The sequence below is a fragment of the Brachypodium distachyon genome, chromosome 3 (genome assembly GCF_000005505.3).
Source record: "Brachypodium distachyon strain Bd21 chromosome 3, Brachypodium_distachyon_v3.0, whole genome shotgun sequence".
Taxonomy (NCBI): Eukaryota; Viridiplantae; Streptophyta; class Magnoliopsida; order Poales; family Poaceae; genus Brachypodium; species Brachypodium distachyon.
In genome coordinates this window covers 22,866,436-22,889,237 of record NC_016133.3, presented here as the reverse complement: position 1 = coordinate 22,889,237, position 22,802 = coordinate 22,866,436, and the positions used below count along the sequence as shown (strand labels likewise).

General features: G+C 46.2%; 1 protein-coding gene across 3 annotated transcripts; it reads left to right on the top strand.

Moving 5' to 3' along the window:
* The first annotated feature begins 18,455 nt into the window (after window positions 1-18,455).
* On the top strand, window positions 18,456-21,909 carry LOC100828411 (protein CutA 1, chloroplastic). Of its 3 annotated transcripts, none has more exons than XM_010236384.3 (7): window positions 18,456-18,679; window positions 19,634-19,725; window positions 19,970-20,032; window positions 21,060-21,091; window positions 21,222-21,316; window positions 21,449-21,537; window positions 21,621-21,909. In XM_010236384.3, the coding sequence occupies exons 1-6, from the start codon at window positions 18,513-18,515 to the stop codon at window positions 21,531-21,533; spliced, it is 534 nt and encodes a 177-aa protein (XP_010234686.1). In that variant the 5' UTR covers window positions 18,456-18,512; the 3' UTR covers window positions 21,534-21,537; window positions 21,621-21,909. The 3 variants fall into 3 exon arrangements, with proteins under 3 accessions (XP_010234686.1, XP_024317940.1, XP_014755480.1); XM_014899994.2 differs by adding an exon at window positions 19,357-19,501 and having other exon boundaries at window positions 18,540-18,679; window positions 21,449-21,906; XM_024462172.1 differs by having other exon boundaries at window positions 18,460-18,679; window positions 21,449-21,906.
* Window positions 21,910-22,802: the final 893 nt, after the last annotated feature.

The window sequence follows — 22,802 nt, the reverse complement described above, 5'->3', positions numbered from 1 at the left end:
CCCTGTTAGTAACAAGTTACAACACGAAAACTTCATGCAAAAACAAGTGGTTACTTATGAGTTAGAGTTACCACCCAGTAACATATGAAGTTACCATCTCTGTTACCAACGAGTTACCACATAACAATTTCATACAAAATAGGATGGTTCAGTGGCGGAGCTACAAAGAAATTCATGGGCGGGCCAAGCTAAAAGAGAACACAAATTTTTTGTGTTCAATCATACCATTTGAATAAGCATTTGTCGTTCCTCAAATCTTTCGTTACCATGGTTATATATCAAAAGAAGCTATACCAAAAGAAGGTATCTTAATATACGTAACATTACTACAAACAAAAAGACTTATACCAAAAGATGCTACCTAAGGAGCTAGACAAGAGATGTTCAGACATACATACTTGAATACTTGATACAAGAAGTCAGCTTTCGATTTAATTCAAATAGTTGAGTGTCCAGTGTTGCACGAAATTTTTCCACTTGAAAGTAATGCTCCTTGGTGAGCTGATCAGGCTAATGACTCGCACGAATAGTCCCAAGTGATCCATTGACAACCATATCTTGGATAATAGAATAAACAACACCAAACATCTTCATAAGGCTTGCACGGATCTGATTTGCCCCTTGACCCGTCTCAATGCTAGCATTAGCATTAGAGATTCCATTTTGTAGTTCAACTACTCAAGATTGCATTCATGGAACAATCCAATCGGTATCATGCTATGAAATTGACAAATTGCAAACTAGGAATTTGAGGAAAGAAGGAAAAATTCACCTAGATAGAAAAACTGGGGAAGAGGAGGAGCAGTGGGCGCAGTGCGGCGTGCGGGGGCGAGCGGCGGCGGCCCTGACTGGCTGAAGCCAGTCGCCTGGGCAACAGCGCCCTCCTCGGCGGCTCGTCCCCTGGCTGCAGGCGAGTGACGACAGGAAGCAGGGCAGAGACGCATCGTCCAGGTTAAGGGCCAGAGGCCTGGTTTCTTCCGCTGGGCTGGGCCTTATGAGTAGCACTGCTAATATATTTTTTGCAAAAATCCTGGGCAGGTCATGGCCCAGTTTGGCCCTAAGGTAGCTCCGCCAGTGGGATGGTTACTTATGATTTAAAGTTACCATCTAACAACATATGAACTTGCCACCCTACTAGTAAGAACTTGCCGCATGACAACTTCATGCAAAATAGATTACTTATGTATTAAAATTGCCACCCAACAATTTATGAAATTGCCACTTTATTAGTGACGAGTTACCACATGGTAATGTCTTTCCGAGTATGACGGTAGCTTGTGAATTATTGCTTGGTAACAAGAAAAGGTCAAAAAAATATGTCGAAAATTTTCGAGTGAGATCTAATTTTTAACCTCTCATTGATACGAAGCTAATGGTGAAAACGGAATGTTAATCGGACAAACGGTTTGAGCTACAAAATATTTTAAGTCTCAAGATTAGTTAGTACAAAAATGCATACATGCAGCCATGCATCCAAGCTAAATCTCAGCAATTGTTAATGTTGTTGTTCTCGACAATTTTATTTTACTACAACAGTTAAGTATAAAATGCATGCATGCACCCATGCCTAATTACTATCCCACGTGCTTCCGCCGACAGCCAAGCATCCAAGCCAAGGCTGACAGTGCGATGGCACCGTTCGCGCACACAAACGCGTGTCGTGTGTAACATTAATTCCACGCTAGAAGTTGCTTGACCAATAAAAAACGTATGCACATGGAAGCAGAATAAAGAGCAGCTCTTTATGAATTAGGTTTTATGAATTGATGTGGAAAAGGCATCGGTAATGGCGAAAGAACCATTCTTTAGGAAGAGGTGACGAGCCTTTATGTCATCAATTTCCCAGGCTTTTATGGTTTGTTAATTAAACAATTTGTGTTCATAGATGAGGTAACTATATCTAATTTGAACCGTGTTTGATTTCGTCGCACACTTACAGATGAGACTAGGGAAATGTGGTTAGAACTAATACAACTCTGTGGCGATATTCAATTAACTGATGAGCATGGCAGATGTGTGTGAAGTAAACCTAGCTAGTCTGGAAATTTTTCTGATAGTTCATTTTATAAGTTTCTGAAAGATAAACAGATTCCTTATAATCAGATTTGGCAGTTGAAGCTACCACTGAAAGTCAAGGTGTTCCCTTAGTTATTAGTCCAAAACAAGATCTTGACTAGAGATAACTTAAGTAAAAAGCGTTTGACTGGAACAGTGGATTGTGAATTATGTGGATCCAAAGAGTCGGCTGATCATTTATTTTTTCAATGTCCTTTGGCAAAATTTAGGTGCTCCGCGATTTGTTGTGCACTCCTTCCATCTACAAACAAGTGTACATCTAGTTTTGTTCTAAGTCAAGCTTTTAACCAACTATGTTAAAAAGAGTAGTAATACATATGATATCAAATCGGTATATTATAAAACTACATGTCAAAACGGATTTAATGATGCTAATTTGGTGTCACAAATGTTGCTACGTTTTTCAACAAAATTGGTCAAACTTTAATATCTTTGACTTAGGACAAACCCAAAAGTATCCTTATTTGTGGACGGAGGAAGTACAATCCTAACGAGAGACCGCAGTCCATGCCAGAGCTATGTGAGTTGGTGTTAAAATGTAAAGGTACATAAGCTAGGAATCTGAGTGTGGAGCTGTCGTTGTGTGTTGGTGAATTTGGAAGATCCGTAATGCTTCTTATTTCGATAAAACCATCTTAGAGAGCCTATGAATGTTATGTTCTCTATTTCTCACTGCTTAACATATTGGGATGGACTTTAGAAGGGCGTTAGCAAAGGGAAGCTGCAAAATCGCAGCAAGCAAACTTTCTAGAGTTGCCCCTGAAGTCTTCAATGGTCGATGTGGATGGAAACCACTGACAAAGCATCATGGAGTTGGATGAAGACAGCCCTGAATTTGCAAATAGGGACCAGCCCCAATAGATAAGGGCTCAAAAATTGCTTTCATCTAATCTGAGCAACATTCATCCATTTTACAGAAAAAAAAATACAAAAAGACCAAATCAAGGGGACGAAGGGATGGCCGGCGCGGGTAGAGGAAGAGGTGGCCAGTGCGGCGGCGGCGGTCGGATCCACGGCCACGGGACCAGCAGGCGTCCGGGCCGCCGGCGAGCATGACGGAGGAGCCCGGCGCTGGCCGGTGGAGGAGGTAGGCACCGTCCGTGCAAGGGGAAGAAGGCGCAAGGCCGACGAGCTTGAGGAAGAGGTTGGGGGGGGGGGGGGGGGGCGGCGCCGGCGATCTTCACCAGGAGAGGAGGGCGGCGCCGGCGACCTAGAGGAGCCCGTGGGTGTTGGACGGGCGGCGGCACCCTAGGGCTTTTTCCTCGCGCGTGACAGCCCTAGGGCTCCAGCGGGACAGCCGGTGGCGGCTAGACGGACGGCGGCGGCCGGCCGGCCTGCGGGACGGGTGGTGGAGGAGGAGCGGCGCGGCAGCAGTGCGCCGGCGGGCAGGGGCGGCACCAGCGGGCGAAGGAGACAGAGGACGAAGCGCGCTTGGGCGGAAGAAGAAAAGGAATCTCGTGGATTGGGGGGCCCTGTCCCACCCGTGGGAATGGGGGCTCGGAGCAAATTTGGGGTCCTTCCTAAATTTGGAGCTTGTTTTGGCTCCCGAGCATGTTTTTGACCTCAAACTCTCAAATTTAGGATAGGAAATTTGTTTACGGTTCTGCTGGACATGCTCTTACTTACTGTACCATCTGTTAGCTGTTGTTTTTAAAATAATTGTAGAAGTTTTAGATTGCTGGGTTCTCCTTGTAGAAAGGTTGCACTGTCTTTGCTTTTATATGTGGAACCTCCATGTCACATTGTGGTTATCTTAATGAAATTGGGAGCTATGGTTCGGTTATTACCTTGTCTTTGTAACCCTAGCCCCCGCGTCGCTCCTTGGGATGACTCGAGTGGCGCCTCCCACCCCACGCCGCCACCCAGTCCCCTCCCCACTTCCTCCTCCTCGCCGCCACCGGAGGAGGCCGGTGGGAAAAGCCCCCGACGGCGGCGGTGTGGCCAACTTTCTGTAGTCGGGCGCGGTGAATGTGATGCGGTGAGTTTGGATGGGCTTTGGCCAAAGAATGCGGCTTCGGGTAGCGCGGGCTCGCCGATATATACGTGAGTTGTACCTGTCGAGGTGAACTCTTCTTTGCTCCGGTCGGAGGAGAATCTCGGCTCTGCCTACCTTCTTCTGATGTTAGAAGTCATTCCCTGTCCGGTGTCGTTGGAGCGGGCGGTGGTTCACCTTTGCGGTTGTGACTTGTTTGTCAGATTAGCTTTGTAATGCTCGTAGTCAGGGTTTCTGTACGGCTTTCCTTGAATAAGCTGTGGATTGTTCAATTTTCTTATAAACGTAGCCATTCTATTCTTCTTAATGCAATGCAGGAGCACACTAGCCTCTTGTCGAGGTTCCGTCAAAAAATTGGGAGCTATGCTCCTTTCCTCTAAAAAAAAGTTCGGGAGAGGAAGGTACCATGCTCTAGTTGCTTTCGAGTGCGTTCATACGATGAAGAAGAGAAAGAAAGCAAAGAATGGGTCTTGTGCGGTTAAGTTGGACATGATGAAGGCATATGATCGAGTAGAATGGTCTTTCATGGAGGCAATAATGCTCAAGTTGGGATTCTCAGAGAGGATGGTAGGGTTGATTATGAAGTGTATCTCGTCCGCTCGTTTCTCTATTAGAGTGAACGGCGAGCTACTGTCACATTTCTCTCCTTCACGAGGTATCTGACAGGGAGACCCAATATCTCCCTTTTTGTTTCTTATGTGCGCTGAGGGTTTGGCCGCACTGCTGAATAACCATACGGGAGATTTTGTTGTCGTGGAATCAGGGTGTGTAATCGTGCCCCATGCATGGATTACTCACCTGTTATTTGCTGATCATAGTTTGATCTTCATCAATGCATCAAGTGAAGGAGCTGCACGTCTTAACCGTATATTGCAGATGTATAATTAATGAGGCGTCGGGTCAGCTTGTGAATAGGGACAAGAGCAGTGTGTTCTTCTGCCCGGGCGTCCTGGTGGCGACAAGGGATACTGTCAAGGCCGAACTGAATATTCAGGTGGAAGCTTTTACAGAGAAGTACCTGGGTCTTCCTACTGCTGTTGGAAAAATCACCAGTGACTCTTTTGAATTCATTGCGGATCGTGTGCGCAGCAAAGTCAATGGTTGGGCAGAGAAGAAGCTATCGTATGCTGGGAAGGAGGTTCTTACCAAGGCAGTGATTCAGGCAATGCCAACTTACAGCATGAGCTGCTTCTTATTGTCTAAGGGGACATACAAAAATTGATGTCAATTGCCTCAAATTTTTGGTGGAGCAGATCCTTGGATAAGCGATCCATGCACTGGCTTGCATGGAATAAAATTGCAAAGCCAAAAAATGGTGGTTGAATGGGTTTCCGAGATTTGCAACTTTTCAATCTTGCGTTACTTGGGAAACAAGGATGGAGGCTTCTTTCGGCACCAAATTCCTTATGTAACACTTATTTTATGGAGGAAGTTGCTCCACGTACGACATCAAAGACCTGGCGGGCAATTCTTGCGGGCCAGAGTGCCCGAACGTCGGTTTTAGTTTGGACTGACAGATGGATTTTGGGTTCAATCTCCATGAACCCGGTGTGAAGCTTTCAAGCTACTGATATTGAGAATGTGAGTGAGCTCATTGATCCAATGTCTTTCAGGTAGGATATTCCAAAGATCCGGATCTTATACTACAAATTCCTTTGCGACTGAGCGCAGGGGATGACTGGCTAGCTTGGCAGGGGAGAAAACAGGGATTTATTTTGTCCGCTCTGCCTACCGTAATTTGGTGGTGACGAGGGACTGACAAGACGATGCGCACGCCGGTGCGGCGTCGGCCTCTACGGTAGGAGCTCAGGAGCACTGGAGAAAACTGTGGAAAATGGATGTGTTACCACGAGTATGAGTGTTTTGGTGGCGAGTCTTGCGAGGTATTCTACCCGATTATGCAACTCCCACCAGGCGGCATGTCAGAGTTTTAAGCACTTGTCCCGTTTGCAGTTCTTCTCCCGAAACTTTGTTGCATGCTTTGTTGGAATGTGCCATGCTAGGCAATTCTGGGCAGCGACAAAAACCTTGCTTCATTTGCAAGTGTCAAGACTTCACTCTGACACTTGGGCGGCTTATGTCATGTGTGAGCAGGCCTTTGATGATGGTGGAAGGGAAAAGATTATCTCAATTATGTCAGCAATATGGGATTCTAGGAATCGCTGGGCGCATGATGCTGATGGCTTTGATGCGGGCTCGATCGAATTGTTATGTAGACAATCTCGCTCCTGGAGAAGAAGATGGATGGGGAGAAGGTGAAACAACCCAGACCGGCGTCTACATGACGAACAAAGTTTTCGACTCTGTATACATGACGAACAACTGCAACTGGTTGTATACATGATGAACAAAGTTTTTGACTTTGTAAGACCCAACAGGCTAAGTCAAACTACGCCAGTTACCAGGTTCGAGCCCAGGGACTCGAATATTGATGTCATTGGCTTGACGCACTTCCGAGTCAATGGCATCCCTTCGTTTGTTGTTACAAACTGTAATTTGACTCGATGAACTCCCGAGTCGATGACAAGCAGGACGCACTTGCCAGATCTCATCAGCGCACCTTACCCTCCCCGGCAACCTTGTAATCTCTCGATCAATACTAGATCAGACAAGCAGAACGTAGGGGTATTACCTTCCGAGGGCCCCGAACCTAGGTAAATCCTTGCCTACCTTTGCTTGTTAGCCGACGGGGTCGTCAATATACACACATGTCGCTCTCCTTAAACACAATATCCCTCAACATGGGCATTGCCGAAGTGGAACTTCGTCACTAACCCCCTGATTATTGAGTCCCTTGCTCTTCGGGATGCAGTGTGCTTGGCGAGGGAGAAGAAATTCACGAGAGTTCTCTTTGAGACTGATCGTGAAGATTTGGTTCGTCTTTGGGATAAGCTTGGACTACACCGAGCAGTGCTTACTCCTATTCTCTGTGACATAGATGAGTTAGGTCGTTATTTCCTTAGTTTTCAGGTGTATTTTGTTAGGCGTGGTGCTAACTCTGCAGCCCACAAGTGTGCTAGGTTTGCCGTCTTGCATGGCGTCTCGTCAGATTAGGTAAAGTCAGTTCCTAAATTTCCGTCACACATTGTAGACTGATTTGATGTTTTAACAAAGTCGTGTATTTGAACTAAAAAAAAGAAGCACATGCTAGATTTGGCCCCAACCTAGGTTCATAAAAGTTTTTCAGTGAATCTGTTTTGTGCGTGGGCACTCTCTGGTCGCTCGGAGTGCGCACAGGCTCGCTCCGTCCGATTTAAATCGTGTGCTCGGTCGTTTTTTTTTTGCCCTCATCTCTCTCCGCTCCTTATCTCTTTCTCTCCTCCCGTGAATCCCCATTTCCCTCGCCTCCCATGCCCCTCGCTGCCCCCAGCCTGACGGCCTCCATCCCCGAGGGCCTCCGTGCCGGCCTGCCGCCGCCGCCTCCGCCTCCCTCCTCCGCCGTACCCTCCGTCGTCGCACGCACCGCCCCCATCCTCCACGCCGGGCCGCTGCCGCCATCTAGCTCCTCCGCCATGGCCGCCGCCACCTCCTTCCTCAGCCATGGCCGGCGCCGCTCGCCTCGCACCGCCGCAGCCCCTCTCCCCATCGTCCCCGAGCGCGAGGTTTCCTCCACCTCCTCGTCAGGCATGACAACGATAGCGAACGTTCTGGTCTCTGAGACGCAGCAGCCTCTCCACCTCCTTGCCGCGCGCCGCCTCACCACGGTCAAGGTAACCTCCACACCAAACCCTTACTTTCTTCCCCTTTCACAGTGAAACCGCTCGCCGCCTCTAACCCGTCGTATCCAGGAGACCAGGACGTGGCGTTGTTTCCGGAGGTGGAGCTCATGTGCCTCCTCGACCTAGCATCGCCGTCGCCCGCGTCTGCCCTCCCTGCCAGACCGTGGCCCGCTGCTTTGTCGTGGCCTCTTTCACATGTCCAGATTGTGGGTTTTTGAACACTCTATGCTGGTTGTGGTGGCTTGATGATGTTGCGGTCGCCATTGGCGAGTAGAACAAGATCCAGATGTAAGCTATCTCAATGTTTGCTCAGATGTAAATTTCAGGTTAAGAATTACCTTATGGTTCCACTGGATGTAGTTCCCAGTTAGAGCCTGTTCGTTTGTGAGAATCCCTGCAGGGATTGAGAGGGATTGGCGGGAAATTGAACTGCAAGTTCACCATTCCCTGTCAATCCCCACCGGGAAGGTCATAAATGAACTAGCCCTTAAGAGTTACTTTACGGTTCCGTTGGATGTAGTTCCTGATTAAGAGTTACTTTACGGTTCAACTAGATGTATTTTCAGATTAAGAGTTACTTTTATGAGTTCAGTAGATGTTGATTTTATCTTAAGAGTTACTTTCATGAGTTTAGTAGATGTAGTTTTACTGAACTATATTTGGTTGTTGTGTAGGAATTTTCCCTTTTTTCAGAAGTTTTTTCTATGTTACGTTTTTGGTTCAGCTCAAGTGTCAGTACCTAGATGTCAATGTGAAGTGGGTTGATCCAGTTTTGGAGGACGTAGATATGTTACTCCTTGGATATAGTTTTCCTCTCGCTTACAACAAAGCAAGTTTCTGAGTAGTATGCACTCAGTCATGTCATTCATTAAAGTTAAAAGCTATCCATGGGTTAGTTGTGTGTACAGAATTTCTATAGGCTTCAGCTTGTGGTTCCTTATGTAGTTATGATGAAGCACTCGTAGCATGTACTATTGCTCCCCCTGCAGATTACTTTTCTGCCATAATTGTGAGCTTGTTATATTTTTAGTATATTGTTCAGTAATTTCCACTGCATAACCTTCATCTTGTACACCCCAAGTTTGAACAGAAAAGAATTAAGGTAGAACCAATCTGGCTGAAAACTCAGATCCATGCATGCATGTTCATGGCAAAACAAATTCGATCCATCTTAGGCACTTTATCTTGAAGTTACTCCAAGTTTCTTCCCTATTAGTGTTGTTTAGAATGGTAGCAAAAAAATTTGGACAAGTTCTACATCCTGCTAGTTGTTGCTCCAACTTTTGTTGTTATTTTGGTAAAGGCATTTACTACGATGGAGAGAACAAATTTCTAGGCTAATGGAATGCTTCCTCATTGGTCAAGCTGCTGGCAAAACAAGCTTCTTTCCGTTCCAAGGACAACATTTTTTTTGTTTATACAGACCAGTAGATGTAATTATGTTCTTGTTACTTTCTTGGATTTACAGAATTATTTTGAAGCCAACAACAAATTTTCTAAGGCACATTGTCTTGTTTTTTTGGGTGTAAATCTGATGCATACCGTAAATATCGTACTATCAATTTTTCACTTTTTATTACAATAATGTGTTCTGACAGCACACAGCAACACCAAATCGTACCGGGAGCAATGCGGGAGTGCTTTAAAGGAGGGAACGAACGCACCGTGGCCTCACGTGGGCCAGTAGAAACCCGAAGCTTTCCTATCAGGGATTGTCGGAAGGTGAGCACCGCGTAAGACCAGGAGTGTGCGCGCACTGCCTAGACGGTCCCAAGGTTTTTTTATTCAAACTTATGTGGCCACCAACCTAGTCACACGGCTTAGATGACAATATTAGGATTGTATGTGGACATACTTTGAAATTCAAATACCCTTTTTTTGTGAAGATTAAATTCAAATATCCAAATGAACATTTGCAAGTTTGATGACTGATCGAGCCGCTTCAACAAGTTCACTCGGGAAATTCACTTTCTTATCAATATTGTATCAGCAAATACAACCAGCTTTTTTGAGAATTACTCGTAACTTTATTCAAACTTCATAATCGTTAAAGGTACAGTGCTTTGGATCATAGATCCAAAAAATTACAAAGCAACTCTTATAACTAAGAATTACAATGAAATCTTCCAAAAAAATCTTCTCCGCAATACTAATCTTTGCAACATGAAATACTGTCGATGCTTCAGCAAAAATACTGCAATTAGACATGAGCGAAAACACTGTCACTCGTACCCCTGCATGAAGCTGACTACCTTCAAAGGTTTCAAAAAAACCCTCGAGTCGCCCATCCAAAAAGATGGGAAGCCACGAGCGTTGAACGTACTTGGGCCGGGGATGATCCCCTAAAAGTAAAGGTCGTAGAACCGCAAGATCTTCACAAAAACACCATAGAAGCACTTCAAAGCCACAAAAGACCATACCACCGAAAGCACCATGGCACACTGACAAAAACTCATCAAATCTGTATGAACAGATCTGCGAGGACACAAACTCAAAATCTGCAAGATCGGATACATCGAACCTGCAGTGAATAGAATTCTCTGGCCCCGTGGCACTGCCCGTTAAGACACCGACGCAGCAGAGGAAGAACCCGAGTAATTTTATTCGTGACGGCGTCACACTCTCCACCATAGCGTTGCCGATGAAGATCACACAACTCAAAATACTAAACATTTCTGAAAGAAAATAGGAGTAGCAAGGTCCCCCCCCCCCCCCCACACACACACACAGCTCCAAGATGGCGACATGAGGCGAGGGGAACCAACAAACGGTGCTCCTTGTTGGGGAACCGATCGTTGGGGTGAGACGGCCACCGAAGCGTGCGCCCCCCTCCACCCCCTGAGGAATCGTTCCCCCACTAACGTTAAGTTTTGGGCCTTATCCCTTTGACCTGATTGGGCCATCTAGTCTATATAAAGGAGATATGGCTAACCTTGTACGTACTGTTGAGATCAGAAATTAATAAAAAGCTCATGTTCCTCTCTACTTCCTGGTGTTCATCTACTTTACTGTACTTCGTGATTGTGCATGTGATCGACTCTTTCGACTACGATCTTGGTGTGCAACCCCGGGACCGGCCAGTCGGCAGGAGTTGCACAACACGTTATCAGCACGAGTCTCTACCCCGAGCCTTCATTGAGCCTACTCCAAGCAGGCTCTCGACATAAATCACGGAGGTATTGAATCCGAAATTTTATTGCAAAATTGGATTCCTCTTTGTATTACGATTCCGTTTCTGCGATTAGATTATCTTTTGGATTTTTCTACCCACGGTATGGATTTTCCTCGCGAGATGTTGCCGACCAAGTCATCGGCCAATGCCGATCATCCTCGCCGCACGAGAGACTTGTTGACCATAACAATGGGGAGACAGTGTCGCACTGCTGTGCTCACCGCCGGCCACTGAAGGCTCCATACCGCGAGCCGTCCCAAGTCACCACATGGAGCCTCTTTAGGGGAGCACGCCGTCGAGCGCTGCTGCTAGGCGCTGGCCTGGCCGCTACTCCGATGTCGTCGCCTCGCGCGCGATGTCGCACTAGCTGCTTCAATGCACGAGCGCCGCCCTCTGGATGTGCGCGGGCCGCTGTAGGCACTGGCCGTGCGGGAGCTGTCGCCGCTGCCACTGGCCACGAGCACCTCCGCGGAATGCTGCTAAGTGCAGCCGCTAGATGCCGCGCCTCGCCGACGCTACCGCCAGAGAACTGCCGCCGCGTGCACTGGAGCCCCGCTGCCGTCGAACCGGTGGCCGTCAGGCTCCGCCGGATTGGTGCGAGGCCCAGCTACGCGCCCCTGCTGGCGATGCCGGCCCTGGACGCGCGCAGCGCCCCCGTCGCCTCAGAAGTGCGCGGGTGCAAGGGCTGTCGGCTCTGGCACGAGCCGTTGTTGCATCGCGAATCGCGAGGCCGCTCGGCTGTTGACGTGCGGGCCGTGCCACGCTGCACCGTGCGCTGGCCGTGCCGTGTCAGGATGCGAGCGCGCGCCGCCACCGCCACACCACGCGCGGGATGCCTCCATCGCTCCGTTCGAGGACGTGAGCCACCACCGCTGTGTGGCTGCCCCGCTAACGCGCCTCATGCCCCGTTGGCCGCCGCTTGCATCGAGCGCAGGCTGTCGGGCCACTCAGCATGGCTTATCACGCGGCCACGCGCTACCGGCTGCATCCGCTGCCACCAACCTGCGGGGGGAAACCCTAGCTAGGGTTGGAGCGTGCTTGGCGCAGGGCAAGGTGGGCCGGGGAGGCCGGGCGCAGGGAGGTGGATGGGCCGCGAGCGGGCAGGCCTGATTCGGCCTGGGCCAGAAGATTTGCATTTCAGCCCTTGGCCTTTCTGTAATTACGCGCATTGTTTATTGTGCTGCGTTTTTGCGACTAAGGCCTTGGAATTGTCAGTTTTGCTGAAATCACGTATTTTGGCTCAAAATGACTTCGGGAATGTGTTTTTGGAGCTAATTTTCACGTTTAGGAAACGTTTAACCGGCCATTTGTGCAAATGCTTGTATTACCATGTTTTCTTGCGGTTGATTAATTGTAATCATGTTTTATTGCTTTTAATAAGTAAGACATGAACTCGCATGTTAATATTGGAACGTTGTTATGAACAACTATATCATTTTATCACATTCATGCGATGGGTTACATGATGTTACCTCGAGATTATATGTTGTAATCTCATAAAATTCTCATTAATGATATGAATCACGAACCTGCAGTTCGAGGAGCCGACCTAAAATGGGACTTGATTTTTGGATGTGGATTTGTTCTCGGAGCTTGATAGCTTTTGGGGAGGTTGATCGGCTTGGTGTCTTGTTGACTACCACCACCACCCTGCGAGGAGAACATTTAGGCATTGCACCATCCCTTTGTACAATTGGACAAGTACATACATGTTGGGGAAAGTGTTATGCTTTACCAGATGGTCCTGGTTCCACATGTGTTGTTCATCCTCGCATGTCATAAGTATTTTCAGGCTATGTAATAGCGCGAGGGTGCAAATTGGAAGCACTAACTGATTCTATTAAGCTTGGCCAACCCCCACTGAGTTTGTGCTATGTGTGGTTTCACACACGTCTCTCCCGACTATCGCTACCGTGATAGCTGATAATGGGATGAGACCATGCCGAACTGTGACATATGCGGACGATGAGGACACCATCATTAAGTGCACTTGGCCCTCCTAATGATTCATTTGTCAATTGATTTTGATGATGCTATGATATAAAATCACCTGAGGTGGTTGTATATGCTCAGAGCAAGCAAAACATTGTTCTTTCAACGCTTGGATGATTTATGAGTTCATCCGCTAATTCCTTTATTTAATATTGATGGCTTGTTATGTTCTGAAATATGTAATGCATTTATTTAATTATATTGCTACTTTCTCGCTTCATAAATTAATTAGATGCTATATTTTAAAACACGTGGCGCTCGAATGGAGGAAACGTGCCTTGTGGATAGTTGTACCACAAACACCATCTTGAGAGAAACTCGTTATTTCGAGTCCATTAAAAAAAACTCCGGAGAATATAATGACTATCGCAGGGGGCGAGTAAAAAATAGTAGGCTCTGGACGAGCCACTATCATACTCCCCATGGGAACAACCTTGCTCATTGAGAAAGCATTATTGTACCCAAAGTTGACTCGAACTCTCTTGAGTTTTAAGGACATCCGCGCAAACGGCCTCCATGTGGAGATCGATGATGATAATGGCAAAGAGTGACTACTTATCACAAAGCGCGATGCCCACGGTAAGCATGTTGTTGAAAAATTTCCTTCATTCAACACTGGGCTTTACTACACTAAGATTGTAGCGCCGCCCGTGTATACTACCTTAAAAACTATATTTAGAAGCTCTAAACTATTTTGCTTATGGCATAATAGATTAGGCCACCTGGGTATTAGAATGATGAGAAATATAATTAACAACTCAAATGGGCATAGGGTGAATGTTAAAAATTTCCCGAATCATGAAGATTTCGTGTGCTCGGCATGCGCGGCGGGGAAATTAATCATTCGACCATCACCATTGAAAGTGAGGGATGAAATCCCTGCGTTTTTGGAACACATCCAAGGGGATATATGTGGTCCGGTTCCGCCCCTTTCGGGGCCGTTTTGATACTTCATGGTGCTCATAGACGCTTCGTCTAAATGGTCCTCTATTAACTTGTTGTCCACACGGAACCATGCCTTTGCCAAGTTGATGTCACAAATCATACAAATGAGGAATAATTTCTCGGATCATCGTAAGTCTATTCGAATGGACAACGCTGGAGAATTTTCTTCAAAAGCATTCGATGATTATTGTATGGCACTTGACATTAAGGTTGAGCACTCTGTGCCGCATGTCCGTATGCAAAATGGACTAGCGGAGGCATTGATTAAGAGGATTAAATTCATTGCCAGACCACTCCTCCGGGGTTGTAATTTACCAACCACGTGTTGGGGGCATGTAGTGTTGCACGCCGCCAATCTCATCAACTATAGACCCACGGCCTACAACATCCATTCACCTGTCCAACTAGCGCAAGGGTCGGCACCAAAAATTTCCCACCTTCTTAAGTTCGGTTGCCAGGTATATGTACCGATACCACCCCCTTAGCGATCAGCAATGGGACCGCTCCATAAGTCGGGGATATACGTTGGTTATGAGACTGTGTCCATAATCAGGTATCTAGACCCCATGACAGGAGACTGTCATACAGCCCGCTTTGTTGACTGCATTTTTGACGAGGATCTCTTCCCGACTTTAGGGGGAGGAAATCAACCTCTTGATGAGAAAAATCGAGAATTGACGTGGCTAGCCACGGGGATTCAAGCAAATGACCCGCCCAGAAGTGAGACACATAGAGAAGTCCAAAAGATAATAGATTTGCATGCTTTAGCGAATCAACTGTCTGATCACTTTAGTGACTTGAGAAGTGTGACAAAATCACATGTGCCTGCGCACAATGTACCGAAAAGGGTAGAGATACCCAAGGATTTTGTGGGTCTACCCGCTCGATTCCAAAGGCCTAAAAGGTCGAGAAATCCGGTTCCTCAAATCCCAAGTACTCGGGGACGCCCGACGAAAAAGGACAAGGGGGATTTATCACACTCGGTTACTAAAAAGCCCCGACAGAGTAAGGGGAGCCAATTGAGACCTAGCACAAGTACAGAATCTCCAGCGCAAGGAATTCCAGACTTTAACCTTCCAACAGTGGAAGCACCCAGCGGAGATGTGAGCACACACATCGGTGCGGAAAAACTAAAGGACCTCGCTCCAGAAATGGGAAATCCTGTGGAGACAGAGGATGCGCATGACGCGCCCCCATGACGAAATGGCCATAGATTATGTTAACACGGGAGAATCAATAAACCGAGCGACTGCTAATGTCGACATAAACTTTGCTAAGAAAATTGCCGCAATCATCGATCTTGACCCCGAGCCTAACTCGCTCGCTGATTGTAAGAAGAGGTCGGATTGGAAAGATTGGCAAAAGTCAATAGCTACCAAATTATTATCTCTGCACAAAAGAGAGGTTTTTGGACTTGTGTGTCAAACCCCTCCCGACGTACGCCTTGTCGGCTATAAGTGGGTATTTGTCCGCAAGAGAAATGAGAATAATGAGGTAGTACGGTACAAAGCAAGGTTAATTGTTCAGGGGTTTACTCAACGACCTAGGGTCGATTATGAGGAAACCTACTCCCCGATCATGGATGGAATTACCTTTAGTTATCTGATCTCAATGGCAGTCAATATGGACTTAAAAATGAAATTGATGTATGTTGTTACTGCTTACCTGTATGGTAACTTGGATTCGGACATTTATATGGGGATACTTGATGGTCTCCCGGTTCCGAACCAAGACAGAGCAAACAGAGGTCCATACAGTGTTCAACTCAGGAAGTCACTGTACGGTCTTAAACAGTCGGGTAGAATGTGGTATAATCGCCCGAGCGATTTTCTGCATGAAAAGGGCTACACGAGCAATGAAGATTGGCCATGTGTATTTATATGGCGATCCCAAGATGGATTCTGTATAATCTCGGTGTACGTAGATGATTTGAATATCATTGGTACACCTGAGGATATTGAGGAAGCAAGTTCCTACTTGAAGTCGGAATTTGAGATGAAGGATTTGGGTAAAACCAAATTCTATCTAGGTTTGGAACTGGAACATTCCCATGATGGGATTCTAGTGCACCAGTCTACCTACACTCAAAAGGTGATGAAAAGATTTGGATTTGACAAAGCATATTCTTCAAAGACTCCATGATTGGGTGGTCATTACAGCAAGACAAGGACCCTTTCAAGCCGAGAGAAGAGAGGGAGGAAGATCTGGGTTCAGAATTTCCTTACCTGAGTGTTATTGGAGCACTCGTGTACCTCGCGAATTGTACATGGTCGTACATTGCGTTCACCGTCAATTTGCTGGCTAGGTACAGCACTGAACCTACCAAAAGGCATTGGAAAGGTGCTAAGGATGTCTTTCCGTACCTGCAAGGGACCAAAGATCTTGAGCTATTTTATAAAAGGAATCAAGACCTATCTTTGATAGGCTATGCCGATGTTGGGTATTTGTCGGACCCGCATACATCCAAGTCTCAGACTGGATATGTTTTTCTATGTGGTGGAACTGCTGTTTCATGGAAATCGTCAAAGCAAAGTCTTGTATCGACTTTGACGAACCACTCGAAAATCATAGCACTATATGAAGCATCACGTGAGTGTGTATGGCTTCGATGGATGGTTCGCCACATTTAGAAGACCTGTGGGCTGAACACCGTCCAAACCCCGACCATTATCTATGAAGATAATGCAGCTTGTGTTGCACAAGTACAAACGGGTTATGTGAAGAGTAATCTCACCAAGCATATAAATCCTAAGTTTTTCTATGCACATGAGTTGCAAAAGATGAACGAGATAAAGGTCTTGCATACTAAGTCGTGTGAAAATCTTGCTGATTTGTTCATCAAGTCACTACCGGCATCCACCTTTGAAAGGTGTGTGCGTGGAATCGGTATGTTGAGACTTAGGGAAATGCAAGATTCAGGAGGAAATACTTCACATACTCGTCGAAAAATCTTGATCATGGCAATCAAGTACTCATCTTGGAAATTGAGTAGGTTGTATTCTCTTTTCCTCAGCGAGTTTTCTTGTGTGTCTCGCATGAGGTTTTTAATGAGGCAATCTGTGCAATATAGCAACATATCCTATGCGCTCTTTCTCCATGTGTTTTTCTCGCTGGGTTTTTTCGGAGTTTTTGAGGCATAGGCCCAAGGGGGAGTGTTGGGGAACCGATCGTTGAGGTGGGAGGGCCACTGAAGCGTGTGCCCCCCTCCACCCCCCGAGGAATTGTTCCCCCACTAACATTAAGTTTTGGGCCTTAACCCTTTGATCTAATTGGGCCATCTAGTCTATATAAAAGAGAGGAGGCTAATCTTGTACGTACTGTTGAGATGAGAAATTAATAAAGAGCTCATGTTTCTCTTTACTTTCTGTTGTTCATCTACTTTACTTCGTGATCGTGTGTGTGATTGACTACTTCGACTACGATCTTGATGTGCAACCTCGGTACCGGCCAGCCATCAGGGGTTGCGTAGCCCCGGTACCGGCCAACCGGCAGGAGGCACGGCGGCTGGCTGCAGCTCCAAACCGGTTTACCCTGCCACCAAATTCCAATGCTACGCACAAATTGCCGCTGAACGGTTTGTTCTATTCTCCTCCCGCCTCTCCCGAGCGAGCAAACCTATCCCTCACCCGCCGCCGCCACCACCGCTTGCTGATCTCCGGCAACCGGTGCCGGCGACTTACTTCGGCAAGAGGAACGGAAGCCCCTGCCCCCAAAATCCCAGCCCCGAGCTCCTTCCCCCAACATTCGGACCTGCAGCCGCGACGAGGAGCTCCTTCCCCCTCCTCTCGACCGGCGTCGCCACTCTGCCGATCTCCGGCGACCGGCGCCGCGGCCTTCATCCGGACGGAGAAACCAGACCCCCGCCCCAACAATCCCTGCCTCGAGCTCCTTTCCCCGCCGCCGTGCTGATATCCAGCAACCAAAGGCGCCGCCCACACCCGGCCAGAGCTGCTGCCGCGACGCCCTGCGTCGGCCGTAGCTTGGCTTGTTGCCTCGAGCGCTCCGCGTCGTAGGCCTTGCTGAGTGATTAATCGTCCATGCTGTGCAATCTTGTCTGCAATCCACCTAAACTCAAATTTCAACAGTGCCACACATTAATTATCCAATTAGTTGATTCCTAGCGGCCGGCGATTATGGCAAATTTGTCTAATTACTTTGGTTGCCTTCTTCGTTCTATTATGTATGTTCTAGCTCATGTTTTTTTTTAACTGTTCATTTTATTTATCTAAGTGATATCTTGATTTTTCAAGGTTGAGAAATATTTTATTCTTTAATCCTTGTTAAAAAACTTTTGAAAACTTAGTCATCTGAAAAAACAGTTACTAAACATGTCATTGCAGTAAAAAAAGGTACAGTATACATAATCTATGGAACTATAACGTCATTTAAATCAATTCAGCACATTTCAATTACAACTGCAGTAACAGTAACCATATAAACAAACAGATCAGACGACACCTTGCGACCTCAGCTGGCAGCCACAGCAGAGGATTGCATCTGTGAAGCTGCGGTCCAAGCAACACAACCCAGAGGTCGATGCTATTGCCGCGTGCCCCCAGAAATAGCCCATGTGAGGCCCAGCAACGAGTAAAAAGGAAGAGAAGAAATCGAGAAGATGCCACTCCCAGCTCTATTCTCCCCCACCACCGCCGCCTCCTCCCCCGCCGGGTCGCTGCCTCTCATCCTCCGCCGTCGGCCGCCGCTCGCGGGAGCTCTCCTCTTCCTCAGCCTTGGAGCGGTCGCGGGTTGCGCCCTCTCCAACCGCCGTATCCCCTTCCTCCGGTCACCATCCATACTACTCTCTTTTTCCCCTCCCCCTCTGCGCTCATAGTTAATTAGCAGTTTCATCTCAACTCTGGGAGAATCCCGCAAGACGGCTACGACCATTGTTGACCGCATGTAGCCTCTCGGCTTTCTTGGTTGCTAGACGGAGGGAGTAGATTACATGTTTGGCTGGAATATTTTCTTTTCCATACTACCTTTTCAGGCTGGGTATTTTCTAATTCCACGCAATAAGGGAACAAGCATCCCACAAACACCTGGGATCAGAGCAGAAATGGTTGGCCTCTCGATGAGCTATGGAACTAGGAAAGTATTAATCAACCATTTGCGCTACAATTACAGACATCAATTGGTGGTTGTTACCTAAAAGTCTTAAACCTGCACCCATGTGCTTGGCTGGATTACATAATGTTTTAAATATTGGGAAAAGAGATCAAGGAAAACCAATTGATCACACTTCAGTGAAATGCTACCTACGATCTTAGGCCTCGCTCAATGCATTGTGTCTTAGGTGTTAATTAAGAGATAAACTCTCAAATGAATGGTATCTTAAGTGTGATCTGTCAGGCTTTCTTATTTAATAAGTTGTAGCAGAACTCTAGCAAGTCGCCTCATATTTTATCTATGATCTTGTACCAACAACAATATCTCTTTTCTTAATTATGATGGCACATTAGATTGTTGCGTACGTGGAGGGCTAAGAGACACCGCCAAAGTGGAGCATTGGGAGATGCCTTAGTACACTCAGCTCATCTGTTTTCATCCTGTAATGTTGGTCCAATACGTCTGCTAAAATTCTGTGGTTATCCTCATCGCATATTGGTAATAAACAACAAAAGCTGATGTGTTTCTGCAATAATTAGGAGTATTTCTATGGGAGTCTGGGTTACTTCACATTTTTTTTTGTAGAATGGTTGGTGATCACTGATCAGTCATCCTTCTGTAACTTTACAGGGCAAGAACTCTCAGTTCTGCACGAATGGAATCTACTACTACAACCGTGCCTTCCGTTGTTGTGTATGTGACAGTTCCAAATCGGGAAGCAGGTGCTTTATCTATGTTCTTGCTCTTTTGTATTGTCATTACATGTTACAGTTGCTGCTAAGTATTGCAATTTGCAAACTGACATACATATTTTCCTTTCTTCGTACTAACTGAACTTGCTTTCATAACGCATTGTGCATGTTTAGATGGTTGTATGGTATTAATAACTTCAATGATTTCATAAGCAGCATTAAGAAATTTGCGAACAATTGTCTTTTATGTTAGTTATATTCTTTTTCTCTGCAGGCAAAAAGCTATCAGAAAGCATTATCAGTGAGAAGCTTGCTGCCTGTGTGAACATAGTGCCTGGTGGGTACTACACTACTACGTCCTCTCTTGTTTATTTCTATGCAGCTATAGAGTATATAGAGTTGGAGACACTCAGACTTAGTAGACTGTTTTTTGTCAATTGACCATCTTCTAGAGTAGTTTTTAGTTTTCAACCAAACCCCTTCATCTCTATTCCAATTTTCATTCAAACCCCACGTTGTGCATTTCAGCAAATTAATTTCTCTATCCCTTTCCTTGAAAGAATTGCCATCTGGACCCACCCATGATGTCCATTCGACATTTGACTTCTCCAAGTATTGATGCTCATAGTTATGTGGCTGTTCGTGCAAGAATTACTTGACCTTCCAAATGCAGCAACATCATCACAGTTGGAACTACACTTAATGACTGGGAGTGAATTGGCGCACCACGGAATATATGGCTCTTGAATGAAAATATGTTTGCAGAAGGGAACTATTCTACTAAGTTATAGAAGTAGGGATTAGGGAAGGCATATAAGGTATGGAGTATAAACAAGTTACACATAATAATACAACTCTACTTGGCCCTTGAAAAAAATAATATGAAAAAGAACACAACTCTGGCTTGTGGGAGCTGTGGCGGAACATAATTAGTGTTCAAAATTCTTAATCAGATTAACTGACAATCAGACCTTTACCAAGATTTGTTAACTGTAAACAAATAGCTTGCTCGGTTGTCACTGTGCCTATGCACTCGAATTGAAATAGGTGCAGGGCTGCGGGCACAGCGCTGCGTGGGCAGTTTGAGACATGCATGCATCCAGCATGCGCTTGTTTGTGTAGCACATACAGCAAGGCGATTCTTTCCTTACAAGCAAATAGGAGTGTTTAAATGATGGATTTGCATTTGGCTTACCAGCAGATGGTTTTACAGTTAAGCTTCAACAATTTCTTTAGATAGTTTCTGCTGTTCTACTTTACTGGGCAATCTTGTTTCCAGTCATCACTAATATCTTATCATCTCATCTTCCTCATTCTTATCCTTATTTTCAATTGATTTTTTTTCTAAATGTATCGTTTTCCAGGAATTGAATCTGTTTACTGGTGGGAGGGAAAGGTACAGTTACAACAATGAATTGTTTGTTCATTCAACATTTTGATTGGACTCCTTTATATTATATGCTTTACTAATCCGTTGAACTACAGAAGTAGAGATATTTAGTTGTTAACAATCTGTCATTCCTCAGGTGCAAACTGATGCTGAAGAGTTGCTCATCATTAAGACAAGGGAATCTCTTGTAAATGCCTTGACTGAACATGTCAAAGCCAACCATGAGTATGAGTAAGTTACATCCTGTTTCTTCAGCTCGATCTATTTGTTGCTGCAAAGTTTGAACCAACAGGTTGTAAAACTAAACGTGTTGGCTGTCTTGAACCAAGATTTAGATTTAATGTCTGATATTTTTTCTTGCAGCGTTCCTGAAGTCATCTCTCTGCCCATAAATGGGGGCAACCTCAAGTACCTAGAGTGGCTCAAGAACAGCACTAGGGAAAACTGATCTGGTAGAGCTTTCTGTTCACTGCATTTGGGAGTACCTGGTAATATGGACTGACTGTTGTGATTCGAGATATTGTGCTTGTTGCAGAACGATTGGAGTCTGTATGCATCGATGGCATTGCTGGAACGAATCAGACTTTACCCCCCTTAGGGTCGAATAAACTTGAAGAGTCTGTGGATTGCCTCCTTTCTGCCAATTGTTTATTGTTGGGTTGTATATACAGATAATGGCTAGAAGTGATGACGTGTCAGAATTTGATGTATCGTTGTGCCGATGCTGATCATGACTTCCAGCACCATGAATCAGGAGCACACCCTTCTCCCGAATTGCAATTGGCAAGCCTACCATGAATGAATGATGAATCCAGCCAGCAGCAGCGGCAGCGCTTCTTTCTTTCTTTCTTTCTTCTCTGCTTACTTTTCACGTGAGACGAGATAAGACAAATTTCTAGAAAAATAATAATAATACTTGAATCCAAGAAAAACAAAATTGGTGAGATAGATTTAATTGTTACTTCTGCATACACTCGCGGTTCTCATGTGTACGCTTTCCTATATTTTCCTTCAGTTACTTTGTACATGTGTTGCAGAAAATCTTCTTGTTCCTGAAGCCTCTCCATTTCAAGGACTGCGAGCAACTCCAGCCTGCCCTCCTAAAGGCCTCCCAAGGCAGGCCAAATGAGGCGTCTGCGCCGAAAAAACTACCTAGCCCACTCCTCCAGTTCTAGAAGTAACCGGCGGCCCCCGGGCCGCACCCAACTCGCCCGGGACGTGGCTTGCATGTTCCTTTCGTTTGCTCCCATCCGTGCTCCCAACCGCATATTGATGATCGAACGGCTGCTTCCTATTTTTGCTAGGCCCGTCTTTGTCCCTCTCAAACTATGAAACTAACGCCCTTCGACGTTCTTCGCTCTCTCACGGCCAATCTCGCCAGTTCCAGCCGCAACCACGACCGCGCCATACTAAACGAAAAGATCTAGTTTCGGAGCTTATGCCAATATCTTTGAAGTTTCGCGCAGAGCGGCGTGCGGAGATCAAGCATCCTAACCACGTGAGGCGAGCGGGCCTCCAATTTGCAGCAGAAGTGAGGACTTGAGTACTAATCCATCACGAGAGCTTCACTAATCCAACCAATTCGTGGCATTCACACTGCAAGAACTAATTTTGATTTTCATCCGCTGAACTAGGCAATACAGGAAGCAATTTCTGCAGACTTGGCACCGCCGTCGGTGAGTCCGCCGCCTCGAGCCTCCAGATCCGGGCACGCCCG